The 12,514-nt window shown below is 37.6% G+C and overlaps 1 protein-coding gene across 1 annotated transcript; it reads right to left on the bottom strand.

Annotated features, from left to right (window-relative positions):
- Positions 1-105: 105 nt before the first annotated feature.
- On the bottom strand, positions 106-2,916 carry LOC110756392 (cullin-1). Its single transcript, XM_021957821.2, has 2 exons — positions 2,728-2,916; positions 106-1,334 (listed from the first exon to the last, which is right to left on the bottom strand). Exon 2 carries the CDS (start codon positions 1,300-1,302, stop codon positions 343-345), a length of 960 nt encoding a protein of 319 aa, XP_021813513.1. The 5' UTR covers positions 1,303-1,334; positions 2,728-2,916; the 3' UTR covers positions 106-342.
- Positions 2,917-12,514: the final 9,598 nt, after the last annotated feature.

Genomic DNA, 12,514 nt, shown 5'->3' with positions numbered 1-12,514 from the left:
TATTTGCAGAGCAGGCTTCAAGAGCTCCAATTCCTAGTTTTCGTTTTTGTTTTAATAATACTAGTCCTCACCTTTGATCTTCATTCTTTGGGAGAGAGATGAACAGACCCAATTTATCTTCATTAAAGTAAAATAGAGAAACAAAATATCAAAGAAAGAGAGCAATATGAAGGACAAACCCAATCCAAGCCAAACACTTAGATTATCTGATGCAATTATCGCATGTTTATTCATTGTAAATCTCTTCCTCTTATCTTGATAGAGTTATACTTCTCTCTAGTCTCTTTGTACTGATCACAACTTGTAACCTGTAGTTCACAATTGTTAGTAGTGTGACTGATTTCATTCCTGCATTGCGGCATCTTCAGCCGGTTGAACCAAGGCTGAACCTTGAGCAGGAACTTGTTGTTCCAATATAACATTAGCAATAAATTTCCTAGAAAGCTCCTCCACATTATCAACTGTAAGCCAAGCACTAGATCCAGAATCAGAATGCTTCTTTTTAATCAGTTGAGTTACATTTACCACCACCAACCAATGTTTCACATTCTCCACCAGCTTCTTCTCGCTGCTCGGATGCAGGTAATGAGAAACTCTATCCCTCTCCCTTCTCAAGCATTCCTCTGCCTTCAACATGTAATTCGTATAAGTGTCCTCCCAAATCCATCTTGATGCTTTATGAGAATAGTAATCACGAGTGTCAATTAGCATGTATCCTTCAAAGTCCTCTTCATAAGCATCCATTTGTCCCATTCCAATTTCAACAAATATATCTATCACATTCTTCAACAGTGCTCTATCAATTTGTTCTCCTTCACGTTCTTTACCAATAAGAACAAGTACGGCAAATCTCACATTAGCATTTACCTTCTGATAAACCATATTACGGAAGCAGTTAAGTCCAACTTCATTCAGCCCAGGATATGATGTGTGATTTTGAGCGATGTAGTAGTCATCAAGAAAACTAAAGAATCGTGACAGCCACCTAATCATAATCTTATGATTTTCCCAACATTTGACAAACTCCTGCAGCATACACTCACCATGCTTCTCTATTACAGACGGCAACACCGTAGAAGTAATGTATTCCTCAAATGTCTCCCGATATTTGTCATAAAGCTGCCGAGAATAATTATGTGGATGCTTTTGAATACACATGTTATAGATAGTTGTGTAAAGCCTCATATATTCTTCTGAGTTGAACTGCGGTTCTGATAATCCTTGTACAATCCTCTTTAGCTTCGTGATCCCCTTCTGTATATAGTCCCATCCTTGATCCCACTCGATAAATTGGTAACCCATTGTCGTGGATACAAAATTTTAACAGCCTCCAACTATAAAGAAAACACATACAGATAATATCAAGTGAGATACGTTTACAATATAATTCTATTAAACCCAGTGACAAAATTCTACAATTTGGAATTTCTATCAGATTCTTCTCCTTGATACAATGTTTTTTATTGTTTGTGAAAAGAAATTAAACCAAAGAGAAAATACGTTTAAGGTAAATAAATAAGTATGACATTTATGGCCATCAAATAGACATATAAGAACAATAAATAGTATTTTCATAGGGCATACCATATTTCATCCCTACAGATTAGAGCATTTTAACTCTAGTAAACCTACTGAGGAGGCTACAATACCTGCTCAGCGTGAGAAGGCACCTCCCAATAACTACATATGGATAATAAATACATCTAGGGTTTTAACAGAAATCCTGATCATTAAAGGATTCAACTGAAGTATATGCACATTAGACCATAAGAGTCACAACACTAGCTCACATGTTAAACTAGTCAACCTTCGATTCAATAGCATTCCAATCCCGTTTTTTCTGTAATTTTCTCGATGATGCAAGGGAGATTTATTAAAATACATAAAGAAAGAACACCTAGTGTAAGCTCTAAAGAGAACCAGTACATATGGAAAAGAATGACATTCATGCAGTGCGGAAAAAAAACTAATAAAATTCTTTGGTCTTCTAAGAAAAACCTCTATTCTCTTCTTCGTATTCAACCAAAATGTTTTCAGAAAATTAAACATTCAAACCCGGCAAAACAACCAGGAAAACGAAATTCAGCCAAACGATAAAACATATATATATTCAAGCAAACTCCCAGCCAAAACAATTAAACAAAACCCAGCAACCTCTCCAATCAACCAACCTGAAAAAGGATTAAATTCCACCCAGCCCCAAAAATTTAAACCCAACCCAATAACTCCTTTTTTTTCCTTCTGATGAAAAAAAAAAACTAAATTCCACCCAACTTCTTCTTTGTAGCAATCAACCAAGTAATGAACCCAAGCTGTAACTTTAATCAAACCCAGCTGCAATTTTACTCAAACTCATTCTCTCAGCCAAACCCAGTACGAAATTTTACTCAAACTCATTCTCTCAGCCAAACCCAATATGAAATTTCTGATTTTTTTTTCTTTCGAATCATGTATTGATGCTTTTAAGAAAAAGAATATTTATGTCTCAGACTTCAATAACTTGAGCTAATATTCCTCTTGTTTCCAACTTTCTACATTTTGAAAGATGAATGAACACGTGTACCTCGAAGCAACTTGATTCAGTTCAATTCAAGTCGGCAAATTTCTACTATTTGTTTCTATATTAAAACCCACTCGTGTATATTCACCTCAATTCATCAAAAAATTGGAAGGGAAAAACAACTGAAAAGAAACAAGGCGCACAAGAACAAGGAAGATGGATTTTACCTTTAAGTTAACTTGTGCCCTGCTGAAACCTTGAGAGTATATACTGAAAAGGGTAGGAATGGTGTTCACCACATTGCAGAAGAAGCCGGAAGCAGGTGAAGGCAGAGCCACTTAAGCAGGGGAATTGTGAGAAAGATGTGAGAAGAAGATCGCCATACGCGCCTAGGGTTTTGCTGTAAAAATGTGAGTTACAAGTTCATAACCGGGGGGAGTTTAACCTTCTTGTGGTGTAGCATATTTTACCATGGTTAAAATTTGACAATAAAATCTTAGGCTTATTTACTGTAGTGTCCCCTGAAACTTCGGTCAAATCTCACTTTAAACCTCCCCAAAAAAAAAAAAAGTTAAAATGGCCCACTTAACTCCCTTGACCATGATTTCGTATTTCACTTTACCCCCTTCCGTTATCTCCATTAATAACTCTATCAGTTTTGATGACGTGGCTGGGCTATTTTAGTCTTTTTCACCACAAGTGATGATGTGTTATGTGAATGGCCCATTTTTTTATTTAAATTGAATTAAATAAATAATAAAATAATGTATTTATTTATTTAATTAAAAAATATATGTATAATAGAAAAATAAATAAATAAAAATCTTTTTTCACTATGCTTTAAAATTTAAATTAAATTAAATATAAATAAATAAATAAAACTTTGCCCAGATCCAACTCTCTCCAAAGATCAATCCCTATCTCCTCATCCTTCCTCCTTTCTCCTCTCTCTGCAACCAACCCCTGCACTGTCATCCACAACCACCCAAACCCACCACCACCCATACCAGCCATACCCACCCTGTCTAAAATTTGCCATCATATTCAACATGTCTTATTTCTTTCTTCTTCCCAATTAACAAACATGCTCCACTTAGCATAGACAATTCCTAGCAGTTCAACCGAAATGCATAAAAAAAATACATACATATATGTATAATACAAGTGTTAAACGGGAAAATACTAGTTAAAAATCAAAATGAGACAATAGAGACTCGGATAATGGCCAAATTTTTTGTGGGCCCCATGCATGTGCTTTTGAAGAAAATAAATTATGAAGTGTGAGCAAGAGCACGAATCATCTCGTGCAAATGCATATCCAACGGCCAACAATAAAGTGATGACATCATCGATATATTTTTTAAAAGCCTTTTAAAATGTTTTCAATTCGTGTTGTTTAAGAAAAATTTATAAAAAATTATTGGTCATGACCGTTGGAGGTCAGACCATTGAAACCTAACCATTTTTTTTTAAAAATGTGGCCAATGATATCACAACACCACCACCAGTGGCGGACCTATTAAGGCGCAAGGAGGTGCAGCTGCACCTCCCCTCGCCGGAAAAACCATTAGAGGTACTTCAAATTGCACCTCTACTCAATTGGTGGTTGGTTGTGAACTCTAGCAGACCCATAGCCTGTGCTGATTGTGCTACGACACAGGGCCCCCAAAAATCAAGGGTCTCCAAAGAAAGAAGACAGGGCAAGGAAAACCTTGAAATTTTGGAGTTGCAGAGCCGCAATTGCACGAGGAAGAAGACGACTGTGTGCTGATGTTTCTTTTAGGTTTCTCTCTCATATTAAACGGCCCCATTTATGACTTAGTTTGATTTTAAATTGAAACGGGGTGTTTTGTTACTTTTTAGTATAGTTTAATCCTATTCAATTGCAACCAAATAAAAAATAATTTAAAAAAAATGAGACGGTGGTGCTCTGCATCCCTACCTCTCATGTCACCTCATGACCACTGGCGGAACCAAGGCAAGGGCTGCCCTTGGCTGTAGCCCAGGGACAGTTTGGGGAAAAAAACAAATTAAATATACATATAGTCTATATTTTAACTGAAAATAAATAAATAAATATACAATTTTAGCCCCATTATGCATAGTAAGAGATCTTCCACATTTGTATTTGGTGTCAAAGTTTATCCCAACATCAATTTTAAAAAATTTCTTTTAATTTGTCTCCAAAAGAGAAGCATTTTTCTAAATGAAATTCACCCTTTCGCGAATAATATGGCTCTAATTTCAAATTTTTTCCTTGTGTTTACAATTATGTGATTTATATGATTTAATGTATACTTTTATTTCTAGAAAAACTACAGAAAATGTAAGTACAAAAAAAATTTATCATTAGATTTTAAGCTAATAACTTTAGCTAGCCCACCCATTAAAAAATTTCTGGTTCCGCCCTTGCTCATGACTCATGTTATTTAGTTCTGATTGGGCTTTGACTCTAAAGCCTTATTATTATTATTTTAACGTCTTATTATTATTATTTTTTTAAGTTTTTCAAAAGGCACATAATTGACTGGGCTCTAACTCTAAGTAAGGAAAAAATTCAGTTATATTTGTGAATTGTGAATTTTTGTTTTTTTATTTATAAAAATAGGTCCTTAATATTTCTCTTTGTATAAGGCCTCCAAAATTAATAGACGGGCAAAATAACTCAGCTAAAGTATGTTTGTTGGGCTGCGTAGTGCACACGTGGCCAAAAAGATGTCGTTTTGAGCCAGGCAAATAAAAAAACAAGAAAAGAGAGGAGGAAACCGGATTGCAATTCATGGACTTTTTAAAAAAAGAAGGAAATCAATTGGTTCTATTGCTGCTTTTTTTTTCCTTCTTGACAAAAAGCCAATTCGTGTCTTCTTCTTCTTTTTTTTTTTTCTTTTCTTTTTTTCTTTCCCCCCCTCCCTATTTTTTTGTAATCTGCTTCTTATTTTATTTTTTCTGATTTGGCTCTTATGATAAGTATTCAATAGCTAACTCGAGGAAGAAGAGGCTCCGCAATGCACGACTCGTGATATGTTCAATTATGATTTGTTTATATTCAATTTATTTTTATAAAGCTTTTATCCTTTCAAAATTGCACCTCCGCTAAAAAATTCCTGGGTCCGCTAGTGACCACCACCAAAAGATAAGATAGAAAGATAAGGAAATAATGTGAGTCATCCACCTTTGGCCAATGATATCCCAACACCACTTGTTACTAGCATGCAAGGTGGCATGGCAATGATGATTTGATTAAAACCAATTCTAAGTCTCTACACATGGAAAACAAGAATGGTGTCATCTTTCAACGAAAGGGATAATCTCATACTAGGTTAAGATTTAATAATATATAAGGCTTCACAAAAAATATTTAACTAAGAAAAAATCATATTAATAAATAATTAATATGTAGTATGAATTATATTACAGTTTCTCACATTACAAGTCTAGCCGCTCGGCCATACTCCATAAATAGTAGCCCGTGCTCCAATACTATTTATTTATTAAAAGACCTTGGTATAGCCGCATGGCTGTACTATTTATTTTTAAAAATTAAATAAAAAAATATGAACCGCCTAATAGCACCTCTTCGGAAGATTTTTATTTTTTATTTTAAATTTTTTTAAAAAGAATATAGCCATGCGGCTATACAAAGGGTCTTAATTTCTCACTTTACACCCTAAAATCGAAATTTTCTCACTTAACCTTTTGGAACTGAAAAGTTTGGCCACCATATAATTTTATGTGTATAATACTTGAATTTTGTATGTATTATTGAAAATTTTGTTAAAAAACACGTGTATTAAACATGAAAAATATGTACATACGTGTATTTACTAAGTCTTTACGAAAACGAAAGTATTATTAAAAAAATACGTATGTATATGTATAATACAAGTGTTAAACGGGAAAATGCTAGTTAAAAATCAAAAGGAGATAATAGAGACTCGGATAATGGCCAAATAGTAATGGATAATGATCTAAACTACTCTTATCGATAAAACAAAATTAGGAAAAGATTTTGGTTTTTTTAAAAAAGGATCCCAGTATATATTTAAATACTCTTTAAAATTTATTTTAATATTTAAAAAGTATAGATATTCGAATACAAATTTGCGCTCAAGAAACCCAAAAATCAATCTTAGGATTTCGGTTTTGCTTCGATTCCTACACTCTGAATTTTCCCTCTATTCGTAGATCAAGCTAAGGCTAGGGTTTTCTCTGAACGGCGCGATCCATCTCCATCTCCTCGGAATGTCACTGTAAGTTCCATTATTTATTTATTTATTTTTCAAACACTTTCACTTTTCATTTTATGAAATCTTCACGGTTCAATGTATTTATTGATTATTATTTCAAAATCAAGACACACTCATAGATACCTATTCGATTTGTGGTTACATATTAGAATGTATGTACATATATATGTTATGCTTTGCTTTTAGACTATTCCATTTGGTTTCCGAGAAAATAGAATAGAAAGTGAAGTATGAAGTGGGTTTTGTGTGGCGTGAAGGTTGTGTGTTGCTTTGGTCTCTAAAGATGGGGGTGTTTTGTTTTTCCATAGGACTGTCATTTAATTTAAAATATCACTAAATTATGATAGAACTGTGGTGGACTTTGTATTTCCTTCATGTTTACATGTATTTTGTATCTGTCTTTTACATCTGAATTTTGATATGAAACTAATCATGGCAGCAAGTGTTTTGTATTTGGAATGATATTTGTTTTACTTGTGAAACGTTTTCAGTTTTTTTTTTTAAAGGTTGAAGCGGTTACAGTAAGTAGCACCTATAAAAAGCATTGTTCGAATCTCTGTTGCACATGATGAATTAAGTAGGACGATGAGTTGGGTTGTCAAATGAGTTTAAGGATGTTATTGAATGATGAAACCATGTTGGAGGATATATGAGTTGGAGCCTAATTAAACTGGGATTGGGCAGTTTGATGCTCATGCGAATGTAGATCAAACAAGTAGTCATTGAGGATGGATGATGATGGTGACATTGATATTTTTCTCTCCAATTGGAACAACAAGAATCCAACTGATCTCCTTTTTATTGTCTCTTGCCTTATCGCTGCTCTAATTGGAATTTTGACTATAGCCTGCATGTGGATTGCCATAGTAGCATGTCCAATGAAACAGGTGATATTTGTGATTTAGGTCTATTCAGAAGGTTGACTCTATCCCCTCTTCATGTCTGGTGGATTTTTGAGCTCCATTAATGAGATGGCATCTTCAGAATGTGCAACTGTTAGGAGTCAGAGCAACAAGTCCAAGCATGGAAATGAAACCTCTGTTGACACGGGAAATAGTGGTAGTACTGGGGGTATGTCCACAGAAAGCACAGCTGATACTCATCAAGCTGTTAATCTCTCCTCAGTTGATTTCAATGGAGTTTGGTGAACCTATTCCTCTATTATTATTTCGGATGTATCATAAATTGTTGCTTAATTGTTGCATGTGCTTGTGTTTCATGTAGGTTTTTCAGCTGACCTCAACACACGGACCGGAGGTGGGTCTTTATTTATTCAGAAAGGTGCCGCACCATTGAAAAGCAAAACTTTGTGTCTCCTCCTCCAGTTGCTATTCTACCTGCCAGTCTTTATTTAACAGAATAGCCGATCATCTTTAAATACAATATTTTAGCATTATAGCCGCAAGGCTCGACTCTATAAAATATAAATAGAAATTATAAATGTACAGCCGCACGGCTATACTTTCTAATTACATTCGAATATTTTAAAAGTATAGCCGAGCGGCTATACGCTTTAAATATATTCCAACGAACACCGTAAGCTTGCACTCGTAGAGGACGGAACTTTCTCTCGCAGTCACTGCTTCGTCCTCCGGGTTCGGCACCGAAAACAAACCCAACCCGCCTAGCTACCTAGCCGCCTAGCGCCCGCCTAGCCGCCTAGCGCCAGCCTAGGCCGACTTTTCAAACACTGTGATTGACTGAAAGTCTGAAACCCGAAATTGAATTAGACATGCCTCAGTCAAATTAAATATTGAACAACTGAACAACCAAAGGGTCGATTTGTCATCTGTCATGAATAGACCTCCACAACCTGTTCGTTGGAGACCAACATGAAGGTGGTCACTCTTTGGAGATTGTGGCTTTGGTTGATTGTTTTAATTGAGAAGGAACAAGTAATTTTTTTAGGGTAAGGACAAACAGAGCTACTCTGGGATAGAACTGGGAAAAGCTATGTTGCACCGATACGGATACGGGTACGGCGATACGATACGATACGATACGCCGATACGGCAAATCTCCAAAAAGTAGGATACGGGTACGGCACCGATACGGCGATTAAAATAATATATATTAAAAAATATATATAAATAGAAAAATTGAAAATTGATATTTCATCCATAATAAGTTCAAAACATTAACAAAACACATATTATTACTATTATTATTCTCCTCATGCTCCCCATTATTATTACCAGCATTCCCATCACTAGAACTATTACCTACACTACTCATTTCCTGTAAATCAAATTATATACCCAAATCACTTCACAAACTAATTAAATTATATACACAAATCAACAACAATTCCAACCACACAAAACTTATTAAATAATATAGTAAATAAACAACCCACTGGCCGTAGCTTTCTAAAAAGAAAGGAGAACCAAATAAAGTCAACAACAATTCCAACCACACAACTTATTAAATTATATACCCAAGTTCCAAACCCATATAAGAACAACAGCAGATTATTCAAAGAAAGAAGAAGAAACCTTGAGCTGCGTATGAATCTGAGTAGCGAACGATAAAGCTGCTGCAACGGCGCTGGTTGCTACAGCTAGGTGCGACGAGGTGAGAACTTCTTCCCTTCCTTTTTCCTTCTTCCTCCTTCCTCCTTCCTCCTTCCTCCTTCTGTTTGGTTGGCTTGGCGTCTGTCTGAATGAAAGTCCAAGACCTAGCCTATCTCTTGACATAAGCAATCTGAAATTCTATGTTTTATTTTTACATTTTAACCCCAAATACTAAATAACTTTCAAAATCAACCCCAAAGTTTCCAAATACTTTCGTTTTTACCCCCAGACGTATCAGTGCCGTATCATGACCGTATCGTGACCGTATCGAGGACGTATCGAGGACGTATCGGAAAGTCAACTTTTAAGAAAAGTCTACGATACGCCACGTGGCGTATCGGATACGTATCGGTGCCGTATCGGAGCCGTATCGTATCAGCGCCGTATCGGATACTCGCATACCCCCAAAAAGTGGCGTATCGGTGCAACATAGGGGAAAAGAATATTAAACATGAATAGAGAAAGCTGCAACAAACTCACAAGGCTATCAAGTCCAATATAGACAGGCTGTTCACCAGCTTCAAGCCACTCTGCAAGTGAATCTGGGGGTTCATAATTTGAAGCAAGGTCAAGAAAACAAAAAACAACAACATCAACCTTCGGTCCCCAATCTCCCAAACAAGTAAAACGTAGAGCATATCAGCAAATAATCAGCATACTGTATTCTCATTTGGTCAAGCTGGTCTATTTCTACCACATCAAATCATATTCCTGAGGCTTCTGCAATATTATCAGCATACTATTGGTAGAACAAGAAGAAGCCCATGTAATAAGATATGCTTAATAATCCAAAACCACCATGAGGATTCTGAAATGACCATGTATCTCTATCATATCTTCAGCAAGAAATTAAAAGAAAATAGTCTGAGTAATGGCAGAAGGCATCTTCTGGCACTCTTTCTCCATATTAAATGAAATTATGACTTTAGTTTACTTTTAATAAAATAAATTACCTCGAAGATTCATAAACTAGTGGAGGGATCTAGTAGACAGTAGATTGTGAAATTATTCACATACATTTTTAGCCAACGAGATTATCAACATACTTTATAAAGTGCAAAACAAGTAAGAAACAAGGTGAAGAGTAGTAAGGAAATCCACAAGGAAAAAAATAGTAACAAGCTCTGTGTGGGAGCAAATATTTTCGTCTCCAATCAGAGCACGCCACGTGGAAAAGAAGATTATCCCTTAAATTAATTAATTAAACCATTTATTGGGATAATTGATTAATCAGGATAATATCTTAATTATATGGTATTATCTCATAATTAATAAAGATAATATCATTAATTGGGATATTATCATGATAAAGGGATATTATCTTATAATTAATGAGATAATATCAATAATTTGGTTATTATCTTATCAAAGGGATAATATCCTAATTATAGGATATTATCTTATAATTAACGAGATAATTCAGATATTATCAAAGTCCGACTCAATCTCTACGAAACCCTAGCCCCGAGGCTACGAAACCCTAGCCCCGAGGCTCCTATAAATAGATGACTTCAATCATCATTCAAGGTACTTCAAAACCTAGCTCCAAAACCCGAGAAAATACCCGAAGCTCCCTCTCCCTCTCCACTCTCCACTCTCCATATTTTCTCCACACGGCTCCGGCCGCCACACACGGCTCCGGCCACCCGGTTTACACCATACAACTCCGTACCCTTTGCTTAGCTATTGTTTTCCTACAAACACTCGAACTAACTTAGGCATCGGAGGGCCTTTGGCCAACACCCCCCGGGTGTGGTCTATTTACTCCAGTCTTTTTTACAGGAATCGAGGAAGAGAGAGAAGGAAGATCGAAGGTTGAAGGATCTAGAAGCGAATATTCTCCCGCGAGATTATTTGCACAAACATTTGGTGCTTTCATTGAGAGCACGAGTTATACTCAACGCGTGCTCAAGGAATCCGTTCCTCCTATTTTCCAATCCACCGAAGCCTTCCAAACAACCATGGTTGGAAGCAAGCGCACGAGGAGCAAGACCGCCGCGATGGCTCAATCCGTAACGGCCCGAAGCTACTCCTCCCACGATCCCGTGATCGACATGGTGGCACCACCACCTTTAGCCGCCATGAACCCGCAACAAACCACCGCGCCACCTTCCGGACCGCCAGCTGGGACCACCGCACTAGCCATCGTCGTACCATCTCAAGGCCCCGTGGCCGGATCTGGCTACCTTCATAGCACCGCTGCCGAGCATGGTGGAACCTCCCATCAAGGTGGGCTTGCTACTGCTGCTGACTTTGGCCCAATCTTGGAGCAACTTCATCCATTGCCTCCGCGCTCGACGCACGCTCCCGCTCACACCTCTAATGAAACCCTAGCCCGTGTGCAATTGGGCTCCACACACTTCTCTCCTCCCAATCCACGAAGTCAAGTATACCTCAATCTGAGAGTTGACCAGCTAACTCAGAGAATGGATGACCAAAACAGTTTGATGAGGCAGCTCCTCAACCAAATAAACTTGGCTCAAAACCTTGGCCTTGGACAACAGGGTGAAGAGAGAAGGATGGACGAACGCGCCGATATGCAGTTCGATGGGTACCGAGCAGGTCGAGCAGGAGTAAGTAGACAAGGAGATGGACAACAACGTAGTCAGCTTGCCGACATGTCGCAAGCATCAGCAAGCCACACTCAGAGCAGACGAAGTCTCCCATCCAGACTGAATTTAAGGACCAATGTGCGCGAAAGGCTAGGCCCACAACCAGACATCTGCGCTTGCCTGGGCCCGCAGGGAAACGTTCACGAAAGGCTAGGCTCCCAGGGAGGTCAACCTGACGACCCCCACAATGAGGATCGTGAAGAAAGGCGCTCTGCTGCCCGCTCCCGAAGAACTAATTCCCGTCGACATGCTACAAGAAATTCCTCACAAGCGCAGTTCACCAACACACCTCCCAGGCAGCACAGCCGAGAAGGTCGACACTTGCGAACCAACAAGGAAGTCAATCAGCGTCGCCCAAATCGCGAAGGTCACCAACGTGACCGACCAGCTATGTGTGCGGAAGATGTTGAGAAGCTTGTAAATAATCGACTTCGAGATTTAAGGATTGGCGGAAATTTCGAAGATGCATTACGCATGGAGGTAGACCAAGCAAACTCCTCACCTTTTACCGCCGAAATCGAACAGGCTGCTCCCCCGAAACGATTCTCAACTCCCTCTTTCACATGCTTCAAAGGGGATTCT

Source organism: Prunus avium, chromosome 5 (assembly GCF_965620075.1).
Source record: "Prunus avium chromosome 5, drPruAviu1.hap1.1, whole genome shotgun sequence".
Classification (NCBI taxonomy): Eukaryota; Viridiplantae; Streptophyta; class Magnoliopsida; order Rosales; family Rosaceae; genus Prunus; species Prunus avium.
This window is presented reverse-complemented; position numbering and strand designations above follow the sequence as displayed.